General features: G+C 38.0%; 1 protein-coding gene across 1 annotated transcript in view; it reads left to right on the forward strand.

Moving 5' to 3' along the window:
• The window catches only part of tenm4 (teneurin transmembrane protein 4), a 193,892-nt gene extending 167,419 nt beyond the window's left edge, over positions 1-26,473 (forward strand). The window contains 6 exon segments of the mRNA XM_043259601.1: positions 4,049-4,221; positions 7,366-7,601; positions 13,779-14,075; positions 14,905-16,519; positions 18,447-18,589; positions 23,285-26,473. Of these exon segments, the coding sequence (XP_043115536.1) occupies positions 4,049-4,221; positions 7,366-7,601; positions 13,779-14,075; positions 14,905-16,519; positions 18,447-18,589; positions 23,285-24,043 (3,223 nt within the window). The 3' untranslated portion in view covers positions 24,044-26,473.
• Positions 26,474-27,560: the final 1,087 nt, after the last annotated feature.

The following is a 27,560-nucleotide window of genomic DNA, read 5'->3' on the forward strand; positions in this document are numbered from 1 at the left end:
CAGCGTAAATTGCAAAGGTCTTGGTTGGCTGTGGGTCACGTTACTGTAGATACAGTGAAGAGTTCACAAGGTCTCTGTGGTTTATTGGACTTCAGTCTTCTGCTGTAAGGTAATTGGTTTGAGCAGTATCTCCAGCAGCGTTGCTTCTGCAGTTCAGGCACTCATTTTCTTTCACATTCACACAGTCTAACCTTACATACTTATTTGGATTACATGAATTAAAAAAGCTACATTTACATTATATACAAATTTTCAGCTACTGAGGGGCACCATTTTTTTTTTAACGTTTTAGCTATTTGTCTTCTATTTTCTATTTTGTTACAGTCATCGATTAAAATGTTAGTCATTTTTTGGTTGCCCATCCGAACAGTAAATCCATCCTACAACCCTATATCTGATTCTATATTAACTAAAATGGAAACCTTTTCTAGAGAAAATAATTTTTTGGACTCAGCCCTCAGTCTGTATAAGAGAACAGAAAATGTATTTGCGTTAATACTTATGTAGCGTATTCATTAGCATTACATCCATGTGACCTTGACTGTAGGCAAAACTAATTTATAACCACTTCACACACATTTATTGCTTGTACTGTTTATTTTAATGTACAAATGCTGCGTATTTGATAAGGCACAGTAAATGCTTGTAGATAAACAGCCATAAGTGGCATTGCCTCAAGCGTTGAAGAAAGTTCAGTTTTCCGTTCTTTGTTTCAGTCCCATGCTGTCATATCATTTATTTAATCCCCTGTTCGCCAAATGAACAAATGGCAGGCAAAGTACATTTACTTAATAATTGCAATTAGCGAAAGAGAAAAAACAATAATTAACATCAGCAATAGTTGCTCTGTTGTTTTTTCCTTCTTAAGCAATTAGAAGCGTCCATTCCCTAAGGCAGCATGAGGTCGTCTTTTGTGATAAAGAAAGCTTGGTTGATGTTTTTTCCCTCCTCTTTTTTTGTCATTTGTAATTTGATATTTTATTTTGCATAATTAACTCTGAAGGTCAAGCTGCCATCGCAGGGTCAAAGTCACTGTTTTCCTGCGCTAGAACAGAGCAGCCTAAACAATTTATCTGCACACTCCAAAGTGTGGCAGACGCGGTTTATCATCTCTGCCACCTGAATTCATTAAGTCCCTGTGAAGCGCGTTTGCCTGCGGACGTTACATCGGCCAGGACCCGTGCAGAAACTGTACAGCGAGCAGCACACACTTAACGAAGATTTCCGCTACCGTGTGGGTTTATTCAACTCTGGAAGGAATGTGTTTTTGTATGTACTAACAATAATAATTACATTCAAACTTTCAGAACATTTGCAGTTAAGCATATCCTTAAAGGATGAATTCACATAAAAAATCATTTCAGTGCATAGACAGATAGGCCTTTCAGCTTTAAAAATGACTTAGGTGTATTAAAAAAAATTATTATTATAATTTAGCGCTATCAAACTATTAATCTCATTCAAACGTTTTAGTTGAATATAATCATACACATGTAAATACATTTAGATATTTTCTAAATGTATACTGTATGTGTGTATTTGTATATGTATATAATAATAAATATACACAGAACACACACATATTATGCAAAAAAATGCACTATTTAAAATATTTGCTTTCAAAAAGCCTATTATTAGGTTAGGTTAGGTTTTTTGTATTATTTATTTATTTTATTTTTTTCAATCATATTAATTGTAAAGTGTCCTTGAGTTTTGGAACTGTGAATTAAGCATGAATTAAAAATTAATAATATTCAATTACCTATATTATTCCAAAAAATATATATAACCAGTTAAAAGTTTAGCGTGTAAACTTTAAAAATAAAATATCCAGCAAGAACAAAAATTTAAAAGAATAAAACTTTTATTTAATGTAAATGCTGTTATTTTGAATTATTTTAAGAATTTTATCATGGTTTCTACAAAAAAATACAAAGCAGCACAGCTGTTTTCAACACTGATAATGATAAGAAATGTTCAAATAAGGATATTAGGATGATTTCTGAAGGATCATGTGACACTGAAGAGTGTCGGCTTTGCCACCACATGAATGAAATGCATTTTAAAAAATATATTAGAAAAAAGAAAACGATTATTTTAGTAAAAATTCTAAATTGTGATCATTTTAATTACAATATTACTGTTTTTACTGTTGATAAGTCTTTAAGACTCTATTTTGAACAGTAGTCCATGCTTTTTCAAAATCATACCAGCATTTGAAAATAAATACAATTTTTTCATGTCAGTCATATGACTGGTAAAGGGTCTCAGACATTCACACAGTTGTTTACGAGTTCTTTCTTCCCCCCGCTGCATTTGTGTCCTGTAATGTGAACAGCAGCCGTGACTCAGTGGCACATCTCGATCAGTACTTCAATCCCAGGGTGCTTTGAGGCGGTCAGTTCTCCATGACTACAATAGACTGCTGCTCTAAAAAGGAGATGTTTGGTCACCGAGATGAATCAGTCGGCACTTACTCCACACTCGGCCTGCTGAGAGAGCGCTCACGTGGAAGCTGGCGAATAAAAAATATAGGGAGGAAAGGAACAAAGTAGAAGAAGAAAACAGGATAATTTAGTTTGCTTGCCAGAGAACAGAACAAAACCATTGTGGGTCGACTGCAGTCATTCACTCCTCTATTTAGTTGCCAGCCCCTAACCTCCTTTCTCTGCCTCTTGAAAAAACGGAGCAGCAAAAATGATGAAAAGAGTTTTGGATAGGGAATAAAGAGGCTGATAAGAAACGTATCACAGAAGCTTTCCTCTTTATTACCTCTACAAATGAAAACGGAGGAGACGTATTTTGTTCTTTATATACTCTTTTTCTTTAGCGTGTAGAGCCTGTGAAGTCTATGGTTTAGATGGTCCAAGCTCCTGTGTGATAAGGAAATCTTGGATTCAAATCCCAAAGATATTGCATGGAAGTCATAGAAAATAAAATAAGTATCTCCACCAAATCAGATTTGTTGTCTTTGAAGATCTTAGTGTTTGTTGCTTGCTTTCAGAGACTGCATGCTGCTGTCACATCTAGTTGGATGCTGGATCTGTCTACAAGAGTACTGTTCTACACTCAGTTCTTTCTCCCAGTGAAATTGTCATATTTCATTTTATTTTCAGAACCGAGCAATTTCAGATTAGCCGTTGAATTTGACTCTGTACGGCTGCTCTGCGGCGATAGTTTGGGTTGAAGCCCAAATAGTCTTGTTCTTAAGGGATAGTTCAGGCAAAAATGAAATATCTTCCATTTTCTCACACTTTCTTTCTTGTGTGGAACTCTTGAAGACAAAATTGGGACCCGAACCGTTATTTCTCAAAATATTATGTTTTGTTTTCCACAGAAGAAAGAAAATCACGAAGACTTGGAATGACATAAGGGCTAGAAAATAATGATTTTCATTTAAGTCTAAACACTCAGCTTCACAAGCCACGAGGGCCACATTCAAATACAACAAGCCTGTTGGGAAAATTGAGCTTGTATAAGAAGTTCTCCATGCTGTTGCTTAACAATTAAGGTCAGATTGAAGTTGAAGTGTTATTTTTGTGCTACTTGCATAAGCATACCAAACTAGAACAATAATGATGTCTGCTACAGCTTCAAAAATTGAGAAAGGACCTTCAGCCTTTTTCCATTACATTTCCAAAATATTTAGTTTTGCAACAGTTACATTTTTGTTACACTTTATTTTACAGTTACACCTATTAGCATGCATATTCTTAGAATATTAGCCATTTGTTAGTGTACATATTAATGCCTTATTCTACAAGACCTTATTCTATATCCCCAATCCTACCTAATACCTAAACTTTACAACCATCTTACTAACTATTAATAAGCATCAAATTAAGAATTTATTAAGGGAAAAGTCAAGTTATAAACAAGTCAAGTTATAAACAAGTGTTACCTATTCTAAAGTATTACCAAAAAACTTTTGCCTATACTGCTTACTTTGACAGTCCCTTATTAGAAAGCCAGACCTGCATTTGATTGAAATTAAGTTTAAGATAAGTCAAGCCATCTTTTTCACAATGTGTTCCTTCTATCTCCTCAGGTATGACAACTATGGGCGGCTGACAAACGTGACTTACCCCACGGGCAGGGTGAGCAGTTACCGCACTGATTCAGACAGTACTGTCCGGGTACAAACCGAGGGCTCCAACAAAGAGGACATCACGGTCACCACCAACCTCTCGGCCTCAGGAACCTTCTACACGCTCATGCAGGGTAAGAATATCTGCAAAGCACTTATTGAACACATCCTAGGGGACATTTCTTTCGACAGTATAATTAGCCTACTAATAACCAAAGGTGCATTCAAGTCATATCGAATAGACTGTATTTACGCCACCACAAAGTCATTGTTACAAATGGGAAACTCAAAATATGGACCACCCTTGGCAGCTCCAAACCAGAACTCCAAAGCTCCAAATATTAAAAACTAAAAATCATAATGAAAGCAGTTGATATGACTTGTACTTTATATGTCAAGGCTTTTGAAGACATTTGACTGCTGAATCAAGAACTGTTGAATCATTAAATAACTGAACTAAACTCAAGAACTGGATAAAATAATAAAACATTTTTTTAAGCTAATCCTTTTTAATTAATCATTTGTTCGTGTTCACAAATCAGACTGAATGATTTGTGCGTGAATCAAAGTAATCATTTTCTCAAGCTCACTCACTCTGAATTGAATGAATCAGTCTTAGTGGTACATGAGTCAACAACTCAGTAGAGGGGAAGATTATTAGTTAACAATGAATTAGTGAATAATGGATTTTTTTATTCAGCAAGGATAAGTTAAATTCACAAAAATTGCAGACATCTGCAATGTAATAAAATCTCTTTTTCAAATGCAGCTCCCCAAACGTCATTAAACAGCATGACCATTTTCAACTAATTCGCAAGAAGAAATGTTTCTTGGGCACCAAATTAACATGTTAGAATAATTTTTAAAGGATCATATATAACAAGCTTTGACATTTTTAAACATTTAAACTATATTATTGACTGTATTTTTATCAAATAAATACAGCCTTGGTGAGCCTAAGAGGGTTCTTTCAAAAACGAAAACTGTAGATTTCTGTCTATATGGCTTTAGAAGACTTACAGCGCTTAAGTGAATTGTACCAGTTTTGTGGACATATTTGATCACTAAGAAGATTCTTCCAGATATCACATTAAGATTTGTTGTTTTGAAACGACAAGAGGGTGAGTAAATAAGGGAAACAAAGGTACAGGTCTCCCAAAAGTAATTGCTTCTTTTGTTCTCTTATTTACTGGAAACTTAGTAGTTATACATAAAGTAAAATAACTGTGAGGCAAAATTGATATGTTTGTGGAAAGCAAACAAGCCTCTTCTTCATGAAATCAATAGAGGAATGAGTGTTTGTATTTTCTCTAAAATCGCAAGACCGCCCACTCATGAAGACAGAAGTCTAGATTGATTTCCTGTCCACCACTTTTGTTTGTTCCAGCCTCCCTTTTTCACCAAGCTCCTGCTTTTCCTGTCCATCTTAGAGAAGCAAATCTTAATCACATTGGCCCTCGAGACAGAGGGGTGTGGTTGGGGTCAGGGGCCGCCATTCTAGCTTGTGATTTTCCTTGCATACTTTGGCATTTTGATATCCTGTTTTTCACCTAACCAAGCGCTCCATCGATTCCCAATAAATAGCTTTGAACTCCCTGTGCCCTGCTCTATTTCCTCAGAAACTGTAAAGATTTTTCTGCGCTCCTGTGAGCGTTTGATTTGAAGGGCTGTCCTCCTCCCTTGGGCTTCAATTGGTTTACCGACGACTGCTTCTGAGAGAAGAGGTAGAGGGCGTAAAGTTCTGCTGGTGTTCTTATCCTAGACTAAACTAATGGTCACCTACGCTTGGTGACCTTGTCCTGGACATCTGCTGGAGAGAGAGAAAGAGGGCTTACTGCCAAACGCTTTGCTGCTAATTAATTCACTATTGTCTGCTTTGTAAACTGAAACCAGGTTGGCTTTAGCTCCAACACAGAGTTCCGCACATGCAATCTGGATATGCATTTCACGGAGGTGGTGACCTTGTGCTGTTTATTGACTTTCCAAGGTTGAGTGAGCGTGTGTTCGATTTCCAGGTCATTAAGTCAGAGAGTTTTTTTCAGGGCACCAATATTATTTACCTGAATAAGCCATCAAATGAAAAATATGCAAGAGCCGCTTATATATTTGGCATTGCTATGATCCAGTTTATGCACAGGTTTGTTCATCTTCAAAGACATTATCAGATATTATTATAAGAAGAATGCTTCTTCTCATAAATGGTGAGATAAAGTTTAAAATAGAAATAGTCTTATTCTTAGATATAAATTTGTCATAAGAAATGAGGTCACGCCTCTAACTGCTAAAAGTAATGTCCTTATTACAAATTTAAATGCAATTTTATGAACTTTAAGAAATGATCACATGTGAAGTTGTAGCTGCTAAAGATCAAATCACAATTATGAGATATAGAAAGGTTGTTTAGGAATAATCAGATATACAGTATATGCAACTACTAGAGACTAAATCATTGACAATAATCAATAAATAATCAATTGCGTTTAGGAGAAAGTCACATTGTGAGAAATTTGTAATGGAAAAAGTCACATTGTGAGATTTTTTTATCTTTAAAAGGACCGTTTTCTGTCACTAACTCTGAATTTGACTGTATGTAATTGGAATAGAATTACTTCAAAATATTATTCAGGGTTTTTTTTTTTTTTTTTTTTACTAGGAATGAGTGTCCACTAGCTACATGTTAGCTTCGCGCACTAGCTTGTTTATATGCACTGCTTTTGCTAAGTAATTAACTCCCCTTGACTAGTAATGAGTTTCAAGAAAGCATTCACTGACATCTTCTCATTTGGTCTGTCGTTCTTGTTAGCAGTCTCTCTCCCATTCGCTGTCTTCACTCTTTATTTCTGTCAGGTTCACCCTCTTTTTCTCTTTCACTGTCTTCCATCTTCCATGTCCCTCCAAAGCGCTTAGCGAGACCACCTGGGGATGGAGACAGACAGTTTCAGATTTAGTTGCATCTCAGTTGCGCCACAGGCAGACGGCTTCAACTATGATAGCTTTCTGCCTCTCTTTTCGCTATCTCTCTCTCTTTCGGTCTTCCGAGGGCAACTCAAAGACTAACTAGGCTTTGAATCATCCCTTTGTTTCTCTGTCTGTCTGGTCTTGTTCAACAAAGAGTGGTGTCATAAATTCGCCTGCCATTTTGAGAGAAATACAGCATGTAACCAATGAAGGGTGGAGATTAGTCATAGTCTGTAAATTTTGTCAGCTTTTACTGATACTGTTTCCACAATGTTTTCGCGGTACATATGAGACTAGTTTGTTTGTTTTTTAAATCATAGATCAAGTCAAAAACAGTTACTACATTGGTCTGGATGGCTCTTTGCGTCTGGTATTGGCCAACGGTATGGAAGTGTCTCTTCACACGGAGCCTCACCTGCTGTCAGGAACAGTCAACCCGACCATAAGCAAGAGAAATGTCACTCTGCCCATTGACAATGGACTCAATCTGGTGGAATGGAGACAACGGAAAGAACAGGCACGAGGACAGGTCACGGTGTATGGACGCAGACTCAGGGTAAGAACATCACCGAATTTTCTTTCCACATTTAATGCTGCTGCATCTGAGTTTTTTCCCCTTATTTGTATATGAATTTCAGAGTCTAATTATTTATGAAAAGCTGGCAGTTCTGTGCTGTTACTGGAAAAAGCAAATACACATATATATTTATTTTTTTCATTTTATTTATCTATTTTTTCAAACAGGACAACATAAACATTTTAGCGTAAATGTTAGAGAGCATGTGGAAGTATTTTATCCACATTTAAGAAAAATTATGAGAGCCATGAAGCCCGCTGGCAACACGTCCAAGGCCAAATTGTTGGAAAATAATTCAAAAGCTACCATTTGTACTGTTGACAAGCTATTTATTAATTTAGAAGATGCTTTCCCAAGCAATTTATAAAATAAATAAAATGCTCTAATCTTGAAAATTGAGTATATAATTGTGGCGTAAAGTCACAAAGCTCAGAAAGAATTCCATTGAAAACCACCTTGGATATTAAAAAATGTAAATGTTACATTGTCAGTCTACTCTGAAAGTACGGCAAAAAATAGTTAATGATTGATTGGCTTTAATAGCTTCATATTTTATATTTTATTAATAATTTATGTTTAAAAGTTAATAACAACACATGGAATTGTTTAAATTCCCAAATATTTTAAAACTAAGAGAAGGGTCAATATCACCATTGAGTCTCTTTCAACCCTCATCATTTTTGGTTTTAATTTCTCATTCATCAAGTTGAACAAGCATTCCAGGGACATGGACAAACATATCTTTTTTTATTAAATAAAAATATAGCTTTATTAGCTTTTGACAACATTCTACTATCATTCAAATTTAACAGTGCATAGGACATAGTATTACACAAATCTAGAGAATGTAGGTAAAGGACCAAGTAATGCTGTTGTTATGAATATAAATACTTAGCCACACCCTTTCATAGTACAAGACACCAAAAGGCACCCTACAGTGATACTGACCCACAAATTATTCATTTTTACCTATTGCCTAATGTTTACATTTTGAACATGTATTTTATTTGTATTTATCAAATAAAAATTCTCACTGCGTTTTGTACAACTTGCTTGTCATCAGAACCTCACATAGTCAGGTAATTGTGTGCAGACCCCCGTGTTACCTCAGCTTTGTCATCTGCTCATCCTGAGTTAATTTAACGCAGGCACAGTTCCATACCGTGTAGTCACACCTCCACATAGCAGCTCATCTGAGCATCAAGGCCCCTGTACTTGCAGTAATTGCTTCTCGATTATAATCTCTACTGCTTCTTCTCATCAGTCTCAGAGTCACACACGCTGCGCCTGTCCTTTAGACTGATCACTCTTATTATGGCTGCCCTGTAGAGTCTAGCCAGGCCTCACCGGTCAAGAAGCTGCCTTTCAAGGTCAGTTTGCACATGTGAGCGCATGTGTGTGTCTCAGCGGTCGATCCATCATTCAGCAGCCGTGTCTCTATGACCCTGAGGGCCGAGGTCACCGCCCAGGGCAGGGTTGACTCTCTCGTGATCAAAACCCTTAGGATTTCCTTAGACAGCATCTGATGTCTTCATAATTCTTGTGCTACCAGTAATGGGGCCACCTCACAGCTTTTGCAAGATGATATATGTCCATATACAGAATCAATGTTTGGGCTTGGTAAAATTTTAGTGATTAATATTTTTATTCAGCAAGAATGTTAAATTTATCAAAACTTGTAAATGTAAGGACATTTTTGATGCTACAAATAAATACAGTCCTTCCCCTTAAAAATAGTGGTAACACTAGTCCAATTTAGACATTCTGCTAACAATCAGTAACTTTGCAACTACATGTCAACTAGCAGTCATTAGAGTATTAGTAGACTGTCTGCTTAATATCTTTTAACACTTTTTTTGACTATCAGAAAAACTCAGAAACTTTGCTAGCATATGTCAACTTATTCTAATAACCCTAAACCTACCCTAAACAGTCTACTCTGAGAGTTAGTAGACATGTAGTTGCAAATTAAAGAGAATTAGTTGACATGTAGTTTCAAAGTTACTTAAAGTTTGTAGAATATCTGAAGTGAACTATCAAAATAAAGTGTAACCAAAATAGCTCCTGACAGCAACGGTAAACGGCAAGAGCATGTTTCGAACAAGCCTTTCATCTAATGGAGCTTATATAAAAACGGAGAATAGCTTAACATCCGCTGATTCATTTTTTAACACCATATATGATATTTTCTTTCACACATACATCTGCTTATCTCTCAGCATGAGAAAACGTCTGTTTTCCATCTTTTAGTTTCAAAACAGACCGATTTGAGATTGCAGGCGGCATTAAATTTTTATTAAATTATGTCATTTAATATTTTGCTGAAATTCATAATATGCAAAATGGTTGTAATTCTGTATTATAGATTTCTTATGTTTCTAACGGTGGTTGCTAAAGGTTGCTAAGCGGTGTTGCTCAGTGATACAGAGAACCTGTGTCATGTATTTTGCTGTATTATGAATGAAACACAGCTGCTGACCAATCAGAACCAAGGAATATAATGAAAACTATTATGAGTGTAGACCGTGTGAAGGTTTAGCTTATAAGTGTGAACCAAAAGGAAAATCCATACTGAAATCACAAGCAACCTTGAGTGACGTGTCAAGTGATAATACGTAGGTGGATGAGTGGGTGAATGTGTCAAATTTTATGTGTGTGTGTGTCAGGGGTGAAGCTGCTGGCTGTGAGGATGTTTGTCAAGATGACTTGAAGCCAAGAGAATTAAGGGCAGAACAGAAAGAGATTTATATTGACACATTTACAAAAGCATATATGATATTACAATGAAAATCATATGATTTCAACCACACAGTATGTCAATGGCTTCTAATGTGTGCATTCATTGCTTTCCACAGTTCAGATAACAAAGCTTCTATAAGTCTCTAAGACTTCTAATTACAATATTTTGATGCATAATGATCAATTGAATTAGATTTATACAGCTGTGTGTTTCGAATGAAGATAGCAGTAGAAATGTGGGTCACTAGCAGCCTGAAGTATTAGTGTGGTCACATGTCCATCACGTTGGCTACTACACACCATCAAGAACAGCTGCCAGGCTACCGAAATTATTCTTGTCTCCGTAGCAACCACATCTTCACACAACAACAGAGCTCTGGAAATATAGTAGTGTAAAATTGTCCCCTCACAACGAGCTCAAATCCCAAAAACCTCTGAAGGCTTAAACACGAGGCCTCGACTGGCAGTTCTCTAAATGTTTGCTTTACATTATTAGAACGGTGTCCTATACTGCCTCCAAACAAACAAAACCAACACGTGGGCAAGTGTGTTTACTGAAGGAAGTGACAAATCGCACTGAGCAAACAAGATTACAGTTCTTACCACAGCAGCGGACGGGGAAAAATTATAAATGAATGGCAAAGCGACAAGCAAATATTGGATTTGAAGAACAAAAACTTGAATACATTTTTTATGACGGCGGAGAAGAAAATCAAATGCTGTTTGACAGATTTGTTGACTTTTCGAATATGGAATGGGAAATTTCAATTATTGATGGTGATTTATGAATACAAACGTAACTTACAAGTTGTTTATTCATTGCCAAAAGTGCATTAGTGACAGTCCTAAGATATTCTCGTAATTAGCCAAGTTATGAAAAAAGTGTTGTCTTTTGTTCCTAGTTTTAATCGTTGTTTGTTTGACAAACAGGAGTCGGGTAATCTCAAAGCAGTTGTATTTTGATCAGCAAAGCATGCAAATTTCATCCGGCTGTCAAAGAAAGGAGGGAAAAACATGGCTAGTGTCTTGTCTATTATTCCCCAATACAGTGTGTGAATTATACGATAAATTTCCGGAATTTCAGTCAGCAAAACATCAGCTGTAAAGATTATTTCACTTGAAAATGACAATTTTGTAATTTTTCTCTCATGCTTTTCAAACACACATAATACATTTTTTCAATGCAAGAGATTTACAGAATATCCAAGCTTTTTTTCTGTGTAATGAATAGGAATAGCACATGTAACCTTGTTTCTTATTATTATTAATATTGAATAATTTCAAAGCGTCAAATATTTGAAAGAAGTATTTTCTTTACTTTTATCTGTCATTTTTTTATCAAATTGATGCATCCACCTGAATTAGTGCTTTTATCTTTTATTTACCTTTCTACCCCCAAACGTTTGACAAAAAAAAAAAAAAAAAAAAAAAAAAATATATATATATATATATATATATATATATATATATATATATATATATATATATAGTAGTGTAAGTACCCACTTTTTTTTTGTCTTGTCCTTTTTGGGGGTTCTAGACACTCCCTCATACCCCCTGTTATTCCCACCTTGCCCATGTCCGATCTCCTTCCTCTCGCCATATCTGCTTTCCTAAAGCTTAGTCCATTTAAAGGAATGTCCAATTTAAGACATTCCCCTTGAGTGGGTTTCCATTCTCCAGAGGCCCAGGATCTCACTGCCAAAAGAGCTTTTTTTCCAGCCCGTTGGGCCTCTGCTCAACCAGAGTATGGCATGAGCATCCAGCCTTCCCTTTCATTCTCCCTTTTTTTTTTTTTTCTTAAAACCCGTCGCTTCAGTCCCCTGTCATCCTATTCTGGACAAATCAACCCTCGACAAAAGTTCTCTCATCTTTAGAGACATAAAAGCCTGGCTTTTTGATGTGTTGGAATGTCTAGTAAGTAACACTTAAGTGAATTGTGTAACCAAAAAATAGCAGAAATAATAACTGTTTTCGAAATGGTTTTTGATGGATGGATGGATGGATGGATGGATGGATGGTAGATGGACAGACTGATTGATTCTTTGAGCAAGAAAAAGAAAAAAATAGTCAAGCTGTATTTGAAAAAGTGAGAGTGGGAGAAATAGGGGCCATGTTCATCAATAGGTGGGTGAGGTTTAAAGGAGTGGGGAGGGAAAAATATCTGCCCTTTATTCTGTCAACCTCTTTGTTCTGTCACCCCCACCGGGAATTCTCGTATTCATGAGCTGCTTGCTTTTAATGTAAAATAATCCTCTCAATTAGGTATTAGTGACATTAATTGGCCCCAGTGTAATTGTCCCTTCACAGATGAGAGCTCCCAGCATGCCCACGAGGAGGAGAGAGAGCAAAAGCTTGCTTGCTGCTCTTCCCTCCGTCCGCCATACCACTGGACCAAAGCCAAAAACAACTCGCAAAATCACTTTAAGACTCTGTTAAGCCTTGCCAGCAGTGAGCCAAGCCGGGTACCAGAGTACCTGATGAGAAAAACTGAGATCAATTAAGGACACATTACACTGATAAGAGATATGGGGAAATGAGCGTTTAATTATAATGCATTTGAAAGACTGTTTGGCCCAAACTTCCAGATGGTTGTTTAGTCAATACTCGTTCAGCCCTGTACACATAATACGGCAAAGTGGCCTGCTTGGAAAAAAGAAAGTTTTACGACAGATTTTAAGTTTGCATTCATGCCAGAATTAAAAATATGCTAATAAGCTTTTTTAGTAAATATATTAGCCAATTTCTTACTACCTTAAGGTTACCAAGTAGAGTAGAGTGCTACTTCACCTGCCAATACAATGTTGATATTTAGTTAGGTCTAGCTGGATGCCTCATTTATTATCCACCAATAAATTCACATCGCAGCAATAACAATTATTGTGCACTGTGCCAAGGGTTGAAGGTATTAAGGCCTCTAAATCCTTGATCACCCCCTGCTTTGACCTGTGTGTGCCTTTGGGATTACTAGTCATATATAGGACTAGTTCTCAGCTCTGATCTCAGCATGTTTCAGAGGTAGAGGGCTCTGCACATTTGAACTAAGCCAAAAACCCAGTATGACACGTCATTCAAACAATGTAGTGGGGTTTGAACCTCATACGCACCTCAAGTGTCATTGTTTTCCTCCTGCTTCAAATACAATGGAAGTGCAATTCTACCCCTCAATAATTCCATCCTTAAAGGCATGACAAATTATTATACTGAGAGCTTCTCTCATTCTGTTTATTTTAACATGCAGCAAACAAAGTATTCAGTCAATTAAAAAGCTTGTGCCCTCTGGAGGTATGCAGTTGAAAGTAAAAAAAATCATTATAGTATAACATCATTTGAGTTCCAGAGAAGCCAGTGGATGCTAGAAAGTCCATGTGTTAAATTCAGGGGCCTAATCATCCTGTCTTTCTTTTTATGGTATAGGTTCATAACAGGAACTTGTTATCCATGGATTTTGACCGAATAACGAGGACTGAGAAAGTCTATGATGACCACAGGAAGTTTACCTTGAGGATTCACTATGACCATGCAGGAAGGCCTACTTTGTGGGCTCCAAGTAGTCGGCTAAATGGTGTCAATGTCACATACTCACCAGGTGGCCATATAGCAGGCATCCAAAGGGGCACTATGTCAGTCCGAATGGAATATGACCAAAATGGAAGAATCACCTCAAAGATATTTGCAGATGGAAAGTCATGGAGCTACACTTACCTTGAAAAAGTAAGTATCTTTATCTTGAAAAGTGTCAGGTTGCAAGATAATTGCTAGTTCTGTTTTTTTTTTTTTTCTCTTTGTTGAACCCTGTTAATTTGTTACATTTAATAAACTTTAACCTTATTTGCTTTAGCTATGATCCCTGTCTAATGTGCAGCTTGTGTTATGCATTGTTACCACATGCAGCAAGACAATGAACTTGTTCGTAAAATATCATTGAGAAAAAAGAAAAATGTCACTGTCTTGTTAATTGGAACCAATATCTGAGAAACGTAAGACCTTACCGTGTAATTCGAAAATGGCAGCTGTTTAGTACATTGAAGTGCTGACATCCCAATACATGGGTTTAAAAGTATTGATTGTAAGCTCTAAATTCACTCTATTTAATGTTTCTTGCCATTCTGAAATGACCATGTGCTGCTGGTAAAATCAATAACTTTAAAGTTAGAAAAAAGAAAGAGCAGCAAGTTCCAGAATATCCTCCCACTGACCTCCATATAAGGTGACATTATTAAAAATGGTATCAGGGGAGGGGGGGTATGATGATTTAATCCTTATTAAATGAGATTCTGCCCTTCTTCATTTTTCAGTCAGTTTTGTAGAGCAGCATATTTGTAATTTTTATGCACCCTGAAGTGATTCTGTGACACCCTACAGTTTGTTGTGCAGTTAGTCATGTGGTGCAATGTGACTCCTGGGTACTTAGTGACCTTCACATTCACTGGGTGGAGAATTTCACATTTAACTGTTTGAAGTGCTCTCAGAATGTGTTGGGAATTACTATGCTTCATTAAATCAGCTTACTGAGCATCATTTTGTCATTTTCCTTTGCCAGTCCATGGTGCTGCTGCTATATAGCCAGCGACAATACATCTTCGAGTTTGACAAGAACGATCGCCTCTCTTCAGTAACAATGCCCAATGTGGCCAGGCAGACCTTGGAGACCATCCGTTCCATCGGCTATTACAGAAATACATACAAGCCACCTGAGGGCAACTCCACAGTTTTGCAAGATTACAGTGAAGATGGACTGCTCCTGCAAACCATCCACCAAGGAACAGGGCGTAGAGTCATTTACAAGTACGGGAAACTCTCCCGTCTACTGGAAATCCTTTACGATACAACACGAATTGCCTTTTCTTATGATGAATCTGCAGGCATGCTGAAAACAGTGGGGCTACAAAGCGAAGGCTTTGCATGTACCATACGCTACAGGCAGATTGGACCACTCATTGACAGACAGATCTTTCGTTTCAGTGAGGAGGGCATGGTGAACGCTAGGTTTGACTACAACTATGACAACAGCTTCCGGGTCACCAGCATGCAAGCCGTCATTAATGAGACCCCCTTGCCTATTGACCTGTATCGCTACGATGACGTCTCAGGCAAAACGGAGCAGTTTGGCAAGTTTGGAGTCATTTACTATGACATTAACCAGATCATTACCACAGCTGTCATGACTCACACCAAACACTTTGATGCTTATGGACGAGTTAAAGAGGTGCAGTATGAGATTTTCCGTTCTCTGATGTTCTGGATGATGGTACAGTATGACAACATGGGACGAGTGGTGGCCAAGGAGCTTAAAGTTGGGCCCTATGCAAATACCACCCGTTACGCCTATGAATATGATGCTGATGGGCAACTCCAAGTGGTGTCCATCAACGACAAGCCTCTTTGGCGCTATAGCTATGATCTGAATGGAAATTTGCATCTTCTTAGTCCTGGTAATAGTGCCAGGCTTACACCGCTACGCTATGACATTCGTGACCGCATTACTCGATTGGGTGATGTGCAGTACCGGCTGGACGAAGATGGATTCCTCAGGCAGAGAGGCAATGACTTCTTTGAGTATAACTCTGCTGGGTTGCTTGTTAAAGCATACAACAAAGTTAATGGGTGGACCATCAAGTACCGCTATGATGGGCTGGGCAGGAGAGTATCTAGTCGAAGCAGCCAAGGCCACCATCTGCAGTTCTTCTACGCAGACCTGTCCAGTCCCACCAGAGTCACACACATGTACAACCACTCAAGTTCAGAGATTACCTCGCTTTACTATGACCTTCAGGGCCACCTTTTTGCCATGGAGTTGAGCAGTGGAGATGAGTTCTACGTTGCCTGCGACAACATCGGTACACCATTGGCTGTATTCAGTGGTGCCGGTCTCATGATCAAACAGATCCTGCACACAGCTTTTGGGGAAGTTTATTTGGACTCCAACCCAAGTTTCCAGCTAGTTATAGGCTACCAGGGCGGCCTTTATGAGCCCCTTATAAAGCTTGTCCACATGGGACGCAGAGATTATGATGTTCTTGCAGGCCGATGGACCACTCCTGACCATGATGTTTGGAAGCGACTCAACAGCAACAACATTGTACCCTTCAACCTCTACATGTTTAAGAACAACAACCCACTTAGCAACAACCAAGAAACCAAGTGCTACATGACAGGTAAATGCATAATTTCTAATAAATCTTGTATTGGAACACACTTCAAGTCATATGTAGGGTCAAAGGTCTGTCCCAGCACCTCAAGCAAAAGGCTGGGATAGCCATTAAATAGCCTGTAAATAACTGTTACATTTTACCTTTAACAATCTAAAGCACCACAAGCACCTGGTGCCAACGATCTTTGCACTAGAGTGATTATTTTTTAGGCTCTCGTCCCAGCCCCAGCTTGGGGTGATCTTACCTCCACATACACAGCAATGACAGCATAACAAAGTCCCCTTTGTTCTTCATTCAGAGGTTGTTCCTCTGAAATATCCCATCAGTCTTTGCTTCCCCAGCCTGTGCGGGAGGTAAATAGTAGTGAATGCTCCCCAGTGTTAGACAAATAACACAAAGGAGTACGTGGAACTGGAAGCAAGGGGCTGATTCACTTTTCTCTCCACTTGAAAGTGAAATCGCAGCCTTACTCAAAGAAAACAAAATATTATAGTCACATTTGTAGTCCATAACAGTTTTTGACTGAAATCAAAGCCTTGGTTTGTGCCCTTGCTATCAAAGGAAATGAACACTATAGAGTCACAATATCAGTTGTTTATGTCAGAGCAGCCTTGTTCTAGTGTGTTCATTTGTGTATTTCCTTTGAGTATCCTGTTGAAAAAAAAAAAGATTTGTGGTGAGATAAGCCCTTGTTCTCTGAAAATTCATATGCAACATTCATAGACTGAGCTTATTTGGAGTGCTGCAGTCCTGCCCCTAACACTTACCTTGGATGCAGCAAAAGTGAACCTTGTGGGAGTTTCCTAGAACAATTTTTACCTTTCATATAGCACCATTACAAAATACTATAACTGGTTACTTGCTTATGTGGTGCATTGCATTATCCAAAATGCAATTTTGTTGTGTTTCCTTTTTACAATATGGTTAATTATTCTCACCAGCAATGAAGCACATACAGGTATACCAACTATACCCAAACTAACTAGCATTTTCAAAACCGGCATGTCTTTTCAGAAGGATATAGAATATGTATGCTAATATTACTGTGGACTAGCCATTTCAAGCTCTGCAAAACACCTAACAGCTAGGCTGTAGCCTACATCATTAAAGTTAGCTTTGAAAAAGGAAATCTAAAGATTCTGCTGGATATTAGATGTACTTGAGTGGGCTGTCAGCCTTTTATGAATGATGCCATTGACATTTTCATTCGTCTCAAATACAGAAGGGTCCTTTCATTGTCCTTAATCAAATTCATATTTAAAACAACTCTGTCGAGTGACACAGCCTTAAATACAGGAGCATACATCAGTGTGCACTTCATTGTTATAGTAAAGTCTCTTCTATCCATGACTAATGTATTTGAAGCAGCAGAAAAAAAATCAAAAGGCTATTTGATTTGGTAAGGTTCAAACTCTCTGTGTATTAGAATTATGAATCATTATATTGTGTATAGTATGATTCATTATTCATTCTAAAAGCTATGAATATGCATAAAAAAAATACGTATTCTGATATTAGAAAGGGTGACACATATGTTCACAGCATGAAATATGTATGATTATCAAGCACACAGAGAGATCTCAAACATCAAGTTTCTCACATGCTAGATGTAACTTTATAGTGGGGTTTTTTTCTATCAGTGTGTGGACAAAATGCTACAAATGAACATCTTTTTTTTTGGAGATTTGCCACTTCCTGTGGAGGATTAATCATATTTAGTCCAGTCTCTGAAACTAGTGTTGCCTGTAATGACTGCGGGAGCTTATTTCAAGAAGGAGCTCACTTGGCATGTGTCCTGATTTGCAATGAATCACGCTTTTGTGGTGTAGTTCAAATAGAGTAAATTATTTACAGGCATTATCGCTGAGTGCTGCAGTTACCTTTCACTCTGCTGTAAGTGTATTTCATCGCAGCATTTCTCTTTCAACAGATGTTAACAGCTGGCTAGTGACATTTGGTTTCCAGCTATACAACGTCATCCCTGGCTACCACAAACCTTCCACGGACACCATGGAGCCTTCTTACGAGCTCATTCACACTCAGGTGAAGACTCAGGAGTGGGATAGCACCAAGGTAATACATCCAACAAATTTGTCTTTTTGTTTGCCCACCTCTTTAAAACACACCTGGCCTTTGACTCCAACTTCAGATGTTATTTGCAGTACCTTAACCTTTTAGTTTGCTGCCTCTCAAAGGTGTTCACAGCAATCAACCCAAATGCCTGTGCAAATAAGCGTGGCCTCTGCTCTGGCTCCTCAAGCCAAGGGAAAGGGGTCAAGCTAAAGAGCTCTTGTAATAGGACTGCCATTAGGGAAATTCACTCCAAATTTCCTCCAGCAGCAGCCATTGATTTCAGCTCAGTCTTTCACACTCTTTAGCTCTCTAAAAGATGTTGTCTCCCTCTCTTTCCCTATCTTTATGCTTCTTTGTCTCAGTGCTGCTTGTTTTTCTCAGCCTCAGACATGCACTGATTATCGAGCCCCCTTTAAGCCATCTGAATAATTGAGAAGCCAGTTGGACATGGTGGCGACTCTTTTGGCTGTTGTTAAGGACACCTTACCTCTTAAGCTGTCCTGGTTTAAACTAATGTTTTTTTCGAGAAGATAAAGGGTATATAGGCTTCACAGTATTATAGCTGCCAATCAGCATATCCTTCTATGTGAAATGCTGTGGCCCATCTAATTTTAAATAGCTTTTTGCAATAATATCATAGTTTTCGGTGTTGGTAATGTTTACATTTATCTGTTAAAATAAAAAATGTAAATTGTTGCATTGTTTTACTGTAATTTTTTATCAGGTCATTAAGAAAACCACTTAACACATTACCCATTTTTGAATATCCAGAAAAGGCAATGAAGATGTATATTGTGTTGATAGCATTTTATAAAATCACTCGTGTCATGATGTAAATGTTTTCACATACTGCCCACTTCTAGGGCCTAGATGTATAAATGCAACTCAAGCAAACTACTTGAATTTTAAAACTGATAGACTTGTATGGTAAATCTAATCCCAGTTCAGATGGTAAGAACTTCCATTCCACGCGTCAAACAGTATAAGCAGCACAACCTCAAACTATCAGGCTCTATAATAAGCAAGCATTTGAGGCTGAGCGACATGGGTGAGCCTCAGACAGCTGAGGTATGAGATTTTAAATCTAATGTGATGGAGCTATTTGAAGCCGTCAGCCTGGCAGGTTTCATATGGCTTTTACACATTCAAGGAGAACTGAAGTATCCAAAAAAGGACTTTCAAGTTTTAGATACCCAAGATTTTGTTTTTATTTAGTTGAGATGTGAGAGAAAACAGCTTCTTTCAGAGAGATCTGTTGGGTTTTGACGTCCATACAGATTTGCCTCCCAACATAGCATCTATGTTGTAGAAGGTATTAAACCAGACATGCCCTAATGAAGTCTCTTTTGGGAACCAATCATTATAATTTAATTAAGAGCACAAAGTCTCCTCTCATAGTGTGCTCTTGCATACAAAGCTGTTTAAATTGTCAGATTTTTTATTAAAAAGTCTACATCGTAACAATGAAACAGTTACTTGTGGTCATTGGATTCAACCATCAACAGAGCAGGAAATAAACTTTTCTAGTGTGACCACATCTCAAAACCTGTGAAAAGTTAAAAGACTTGCACTAGAAGGTTTGTTTCTTTGGGAGTGGTGTGAGCTGACTTCAAATCAACCTGAACACAATGCAAAGATGCAACGATGGACTCTGTTGGGCAGCAATCTCAACCCTCAAGGGAGACTCCCACTCTATCATGTACCTCGTAGGGTTCCTCTCCTATGGGAACCTCAGAAGTGTTCATCCAATACCTCTTTCAAGGCTGCTCTCAAAAGAGCCTAATTCAATTCCAAACCCATGCTTGAATTTTCCATTTCAAATGTTTTTATATTCTTTACGAGACCATAAAACTTTTGAATGTTTACTCTGAAACTGAAACTTAACTGTCGAAGTGAGACCGAAAAGGAACAATCTGTGTCCCGCAGCCCTTTGCATAGTCAAGCCTACAGAGTTACCCATAAATCAGGTCTCTCTAGCTCAACCCCACACGCAGATTTTTCCCTTTTATTAGAGGGCAGTAAACAATTCTAATTGCCAACCAATTTGGTTTTTGGCAATGTAATTGTGGGGTCATTTATGGGCTTTTAAAACAGCTGCATAAAAAAAATCTACTAATGGCCTTGCAGCTGTACTGCTGCTCTTTTGAGAGTCTAAAGTGGGTTGTTTATTCCATAATGCCCATGTTACATTGCAGAGCTGTGCAGAGTATCTGAAGGCATAGTGGAAATGACCCTTCATTACCAGTAGCTATTTTCCCTCCAATTTCTTTCTGACTGAAATTTCATATTAACAAACCTATTAACAAACCTACTACCTAGTAGCCACCCAAGAACAATCAACAAAGAACATGTATAATATTAAAATTAATGTCACTTATTTTCATGACAGTTAATTTTTGCCAATTTCTCATTAACACAATGTCGTTACCAAATTAACGTTCTGATGATTTAATTACACACATTGAAACCATATTGTGTTAATTAGTATTTACATTATTAAAGGGATAATATAACAACAAAACGCTTCATAATGTAATTTACATTTAGGTTTATTTTTCATGAAATATAGATTTTGAGTTTTTGACTTTTTGACAAATATTGACTTTGGTTTTGAGATTCACCTGCTCAGTCCTGTGTTCTTACTTTCAACCAGCACTTTCTAATTCAATAGGAGTTCTTTTGGATAGGAGTTCTGCTGCTTGTAACATGGAGCGTGATGGATTTAAGGCTCTGAAAATTTCCAGCAACAGCTGGATAGTGAGGGCTAACTTTTTATTTTCTCTCTTTCTCCTTGCCATTTAGACTCCCAGGGTCTTAAAGACCTACAGTACGTGGATGATAAATGATGTAAATGTGCTGACTGATATCCACTGGATGTCCACAGATTGATTTTGACTTTGATCAGAGCCCTGCGCTGATAGGCCTCCATGCTGTCTGACCACCCAGTACTATTTGAATGATGTATTTCCTTTCCTTTCCTTTTTTTTTTTTTGGTCAGAGAAAAGTCAAATAGATAGGTTGCAGCATCCACCATCCGTTTATCTCTCCTTGCCCTCTGAACTGTGACCAGAATAAGAAGGCTGGTGGAGTAAGCAAAAATAATGTGGTGTGATGTCAATTGTACCTCTAAGACATGCTATAATTAAGACATTTTTTATTAAATATGAGCGCTATCTGACCCTCCATTGACGGCAACACAACTGAAATGTTCCCAGGTCCAGAAACGTAAAGTTAGAAATGGTGCTTATGCATTGTGAGGTGGGAGATGTAAATCAGAGAAGAATGGTTGAATAAACTGTTATTTTAGGTTTTCTTTGAGCATTCTATTCTCTTAGTGTTGCAAAACTGTTTAAGGAGGATCAGATATCTCTCTGATTTCATCAAAAATATCTTAATTTGTGTTATGAACGAAGGTCTTATAGGGTTTGAAGCAACATGAGGGTGAATGATGAATGATAGAATTTTCTTTTTGGGGTGAACTAACCCTTTAAATGCTTAACATATTTGCTTAAAGTACTGTAAATCCAAAATGAATAGCAGCTCTAGTAATTTAATCTTTAAGATTTCAACAATTTGAGACCATACAGGGCTCTCTTCAGAAATCCTAGAAAAGGTACATATGAGATTACCATGTTGTTTTAATAAGAAGAAACATGTGATGTACAGGAGACTCCATGCTCCACATTTAATCTCATTACTTTCTAGGAAAAGACAACTAAGTCATTAAAGAGACCTTTTGTTTCTTTCCAAGTTCAGTAACTTAATCTGTAGTGAGGGGTGAAACAAAAAGAGAGTAAAAAGGAGGCAAAGGAAAAGATGGGGACATATACTCTGAGGGAATCATATCAGATAACACAAGAACTTTGTGCCAATGCCAGAGCTTCAGCTGGACTCTCTTTCTCCTTCCGGACAGGAGCCCTGGAGTCTGACACCCGGAACATACTATTTCTAGGACTAGTACAATCCATCTGCATGCTTGGGTCCCTCATGGTTATCTAAATCTTCTCTTGGGGCGAGGGTTTCCCGTCAAGTCACATTAAAGGAGACGATGACTTATCACTACATTATTGTTGGCCTATAGAGTCTTGTATTCAGTTCTCCTCAAGGGAATCTGTTTACTCTCTACTAACAAAAGTTATTCCAGAGTTTAAAGAGTCAGATCAGCACATTGGGAAGAAAAAAAAAATCACCTGATCCACATTTCACACCTGAACATAAAATAGAATGAGTTATGCTACATAGTTATGTCAGGAAATGTGAAATGTTTGAAGTGTTAATGAAGCAGCACGATTCTTGGTTGTGGGGAAAGTTGAGCAGCTGAACGCGGGGGTAGGATGAGTTTCCCGCTGAGATCACCTATCCTGCACAAACCATCAGGAAATGTTACTTACTCCCAGGAAACAGCAGCAGGGAAGGCGGTGGGCGCATTGACGCCTGCCACTGGAGTAGATAACATAATGAATGCGAAAATCAAACAAAAAGATTTGCAATGTTTTGCTGAGATGCAATATGTCATAATATGTCACATTCAATCAATACCTCCACAGACCTCACTGTGGCCAATGGTAATTGCGAATGTTGTTTTGGAGATGCAGTATCATACGTTTAATTTATTCATTCAATGAAAGTAGTCAACCATGATCAATGTGAAACTGATGGCAGGACACTAACTGGGTTTTGTTTGTTTTCTTGCAGTCCGTTCTGGGGGTACAATGTGAAGTCCAGAGACAGCTGAAGTCTTTTGTCCGGTTGGAGCGCTTTGAACAGATCTATGGGTCAAGTGATTCCGGTTGCCCTCAAACGCCTCTCCACACGCTCTTCGCCACAGGGGCCTCACTCTTCGGAAAAGGTGTGAAAGTAGCCATCCGGGAGGGTCGGGTTGCTGCCGACATCATTAGCCTGGCCAATGAGGACGGACGGCGGATTGCGGCAGTCCTAGACAAAGCCACCTACCTCCAAGATTTACACTTCACCATCGCAGGTTTGGACACTCACTACTTTGTCAAATCGGGACCAGTAGAGGGCGATCTGTCTCTGTTGGGCATGACGGTGGGCCAGCGCACACTGGAGACAGGTGTCAACGTGACAGTCTCGCAGGTCAACACGGTCCTCAGTGGGCGTTCACGTCGCATAACCGACGTCCAGCTGCAGTACGGTATGCTGTGCCTCAACGTCCGCTACGGCAGCAGCCACGATGAAGAGAAGGTTCGTGTGCTAGAGCTGGCACGTCAGAGGGTCGTCGCGGCTGCCTGGGCTCGTGAACGTCACAGACTACGGCAAGGAGAAGAGGGTTCTCGAGCTTGGACGGACGGGGAGAGGCAGCAGCTTTTGAGTGCCGGACGCGTGCCGGGCTACGAGGGCTTCTACATAGTATCGGTCGACCAGTTCCCAGAGTTGGCCGACAACGTAAATAACATCCATTTCTTGCGACAGACTGAGATGGGTCGCAGGTGACATGAATGCGAGGGGAACCCGTGCTCGGACTCCGCGTCCAAGACTTCTTGCCAAAGACAAGTTGCGTTTGTGACCATATTATGTTACTTTATTTTTATGTTGACTGTGCCAGACTTATTTTTTTAATACATGACGTACATGGTTGAAAACAGTTGCACTGTTTCAACAACAGCAGAGTGCCCTTCTCTCTTTTGGTAAGTCTTATAATAACCCCCTTTGCCCCTTAAGTGTGGCTTCTAGAAGACGGCATATGGCAGTGGCGACGGTTTATTCGGTTCTGCCTTCGAGTTTGTGGGTTTGCTCAAAGGAATATAGGAAGAAGGCTGGTAATGCATTATGCTCACTGGCTCAGCCTGCTGCCAGACGAGCAGATTGTTATTCACGAGCTTCACTCCACTCTGCCTTTTCCTGCGCCTCAGCCAAGGAGAGACCTCTTTTAATCGCTTCTTTTTATACTTGAAAGCCCACCGGCTGTGTCATACTTAAACAAGGACATTGGTGTTTGCAGTGCATCGCTACCAGTTCAGATTCCTAGCTGAACCCATCTCATGTTCAAAACTTGTTGTGGTGTCTTGTAATATTTTGGGACTAGGTGGCTTGCTGGTAACATTGTTTTTTTTATTATTATTTTTTTTTTATTTCTTATTTTGACCAAATGGCTTAAAACATTAATAGAAAGGGGAAAGAAGAATAAAGTATGCACACTTCTGGAAAATTGAAAAAATTCACTGAAATTTTAGAAACAAAAAGGAAATAGGTAGCCCCATGGTCTTTAAATGTACTTGAAATGAAAATTAAATGACACTGTTTAAAAGAAATTAGCTCCAAAATCTAGTGAGCTGCTTACCTAGACAGCATTTTTAAGGGTTGTTCTGACTTGACAGCTGTTCCAGTTGGCAGTTAGATTTATTCTTGTTCGAGGCAGCATTGCATGTGTGCTTTATTTTGAAGGCCTATAAAAAAATCAAGATGACCAACAATTTGAGAGAAATGTTCAGAAATTCACTACGTCTATCAATACAAATAAAATAAAGTATCAATAGTAGTTATCTTAACTACGGACTTATATGGACTCTTATCCAATATTTCTATGCTATGTATTATTATGCATATTAGAGTATCATGCATTTAGCAACATGCTAACATCAAATACTATTAAACACTATTACAGTCAGTTCTCTTATGTCATTTGTGTACCATGCAGAGATCCAGATTAATCACTTATGATCATTCATTATTGTTAGGGTGCTGCCTACCATGGCGTCTCACTAGGTTTTGGAATGGAGCTACTGATACTATAAAGAAGGTTTTCTTTTTATTTATATATATATGATAGTTTGAAAGCAACACGTTATTTCATGGTAACATTCACAACAGTATAAAAATTGTGGAAGCATACAGAAATGTGAACACTTGTCCCTTTTTATTGCTAATTGTTGTACTTGAACAATGCCTAGTGTTTCAACACATGGAATAAAGTCCAGAAAATCGGTCAATTCAATTAATTTGTTTTCATGTTTAAAACAAAGAGTTGCATATGGACCATTCCTAAGAATGACAGTATTTATTTTAGTGCTGTGTTTTTTAGAGGACTATACATCCTCATGTTTGTCAGTGAAATAAAAGCTTCAAGCGTAAAGCGGCATGAATGCTTAAAAAAAAAGAAGAAGCACATTACTTAAACGTGCACTCAGACTCCTTTTCTTTCTTTTTTTTTAAAGAAATGTACTGAGTGCTGCAAGCACTGCACATTGTGGTATGGAAAGGTGACAACCCCTGTGAACAGCCTTTGCCCCGAGGGTCTCCCAAGCATGGGGCAACGTCGTAAGTGCTCTGAATGTGAGAGTCTGCAAGCTGCCTGAAATGCATTAAAGCCTGAAGGTGCGTCGTTTAGAGGTTGAAATGCACGTCAACCCATCGTCTGGATATGTGAATTTCAAAGACCGTCTATTTCTGGTTGGATGGTGTTAATATGTCAGACATGATGGTGCATCGGTTTATGAATCTGCCCCTGCTGTCACTCTTGGGGAAATCACTTGGGAATGGTCACCAAGATGAATAGATCAAGCATTTTAAGCTGTATAATATTGTCGAGCATAGTTTGGTTTATTTTACTGTCATTAGTGACATAAGGAGTCTGACGATATCGCTGTATTTAAAAAGAATGAAGGAAAAAATGCAATGTGTTTAATTGCACTGACATGCATCGTAAGGCTTTTATTTTTTTTTTTACTTTTGGACTCATTTGGACTTTTCGTTTGTTCTCAACACTGTGTTTTTAAATGCTTCTCTTTGAAAATGTAAATAAGATGACAAGAAATGGGCTGTAAATAAAATGCAAATGTAGATACCTTTTAGAGCTACAGCAGTGAATCTGTGTAGTCTTTAGTTAAAGACGAAAAAATAAAGAATATTTTGTGTTTACATTTATTTCACGTCATTGTGATTTACATCATATTTTATTTATTTATTTTTATTTTTATTTATTTATTTTTTTTCAAACCCGTTCAAACAGGCTTCAAGAACACTACCATTGGCCACTGGTTTGCACTGTTTAGGTGAAGCCCATTTTGTAACAAACTTTATTTCTTACATTAACCTTTAACTCGCAATTACTGTTCTATTTTTATTACTTTTATCCTCAATCAGATAGTGAGTCAAGAGAATGATGAGCTAATATCATCACAGCTGTGTGGGGGTTATTAGTCACACTAGAATATTATGACTTTACATAAGGGTTCAGTGTTTCATGCTGCACATGTAAACTGGACATTTTGGCAAATTAAGTAGGTCATCCTGATATTATACATTTGCATACTATATGCTGCAGTTTAGTACAGTATTCACATCATTTGCATTAATAGTAATGCTCCTGGATTAGCAAGCTATTTTACCAAAGCTCCATGTTGAAGGATTTTAGATGCATGCAAACATTATAAATCCAAATATCTCCAAAGAACCTGGCTCACAGAAAAAAAAAGGACTCTGTCTTATTCTATTTCATGTCAATTTGCTTCTAAAGTGGAACTGCAAATTAATGCCTTTAATGTGGAGTTTGACGTTAAGTGGTTCTGGCATCTAATTGTACATTGTGTAATGAGGTGTTTACAATTTTCGGAAGTTTTGCACAAGTGATTGAAATATTCATACACAGAAATTAGGTTCTAGAGGAGGGGAGGGCTTCACAAAACAAAATAGAGCACCATCAAATATTTGTCATTTTTATTAACAAATTTATGGACCATAACAGGAACCAATATATGTTCCGATACAGTATTTTAGCAGCACTGCGACATGTGCATTTTGATAAATACACTTCAGAAAGTCTGGATTAATATGTCTTGATATTTGACAGAGATCATTAGAATCTATATCTCTGTGTGTGAGCATCAGTCTTGGAAAGAGCACAGTCTTTTAGACATGTCAATAAATAAACCAGTGCATGAAATACCATTACACTCAACACCGGTGATAATCATAAATAATAGATTCATATCTTCAAACATGTCCAGCTGTT

Source organism: Puntigrus tetrazona, chromosome 15 (genome assembly GCF_018831695.1).
Source record: "Puntigrus tetrazona isolate hp1 chromosome 15, ASM1883169v1, whole genome shotgun sequence".
NCBI lineage: Eukaryota > Metazoa > Chordata > Actinopteri > Cypriniformes > Cyprinidae > Puntigrus > Puntigrus tetrazona.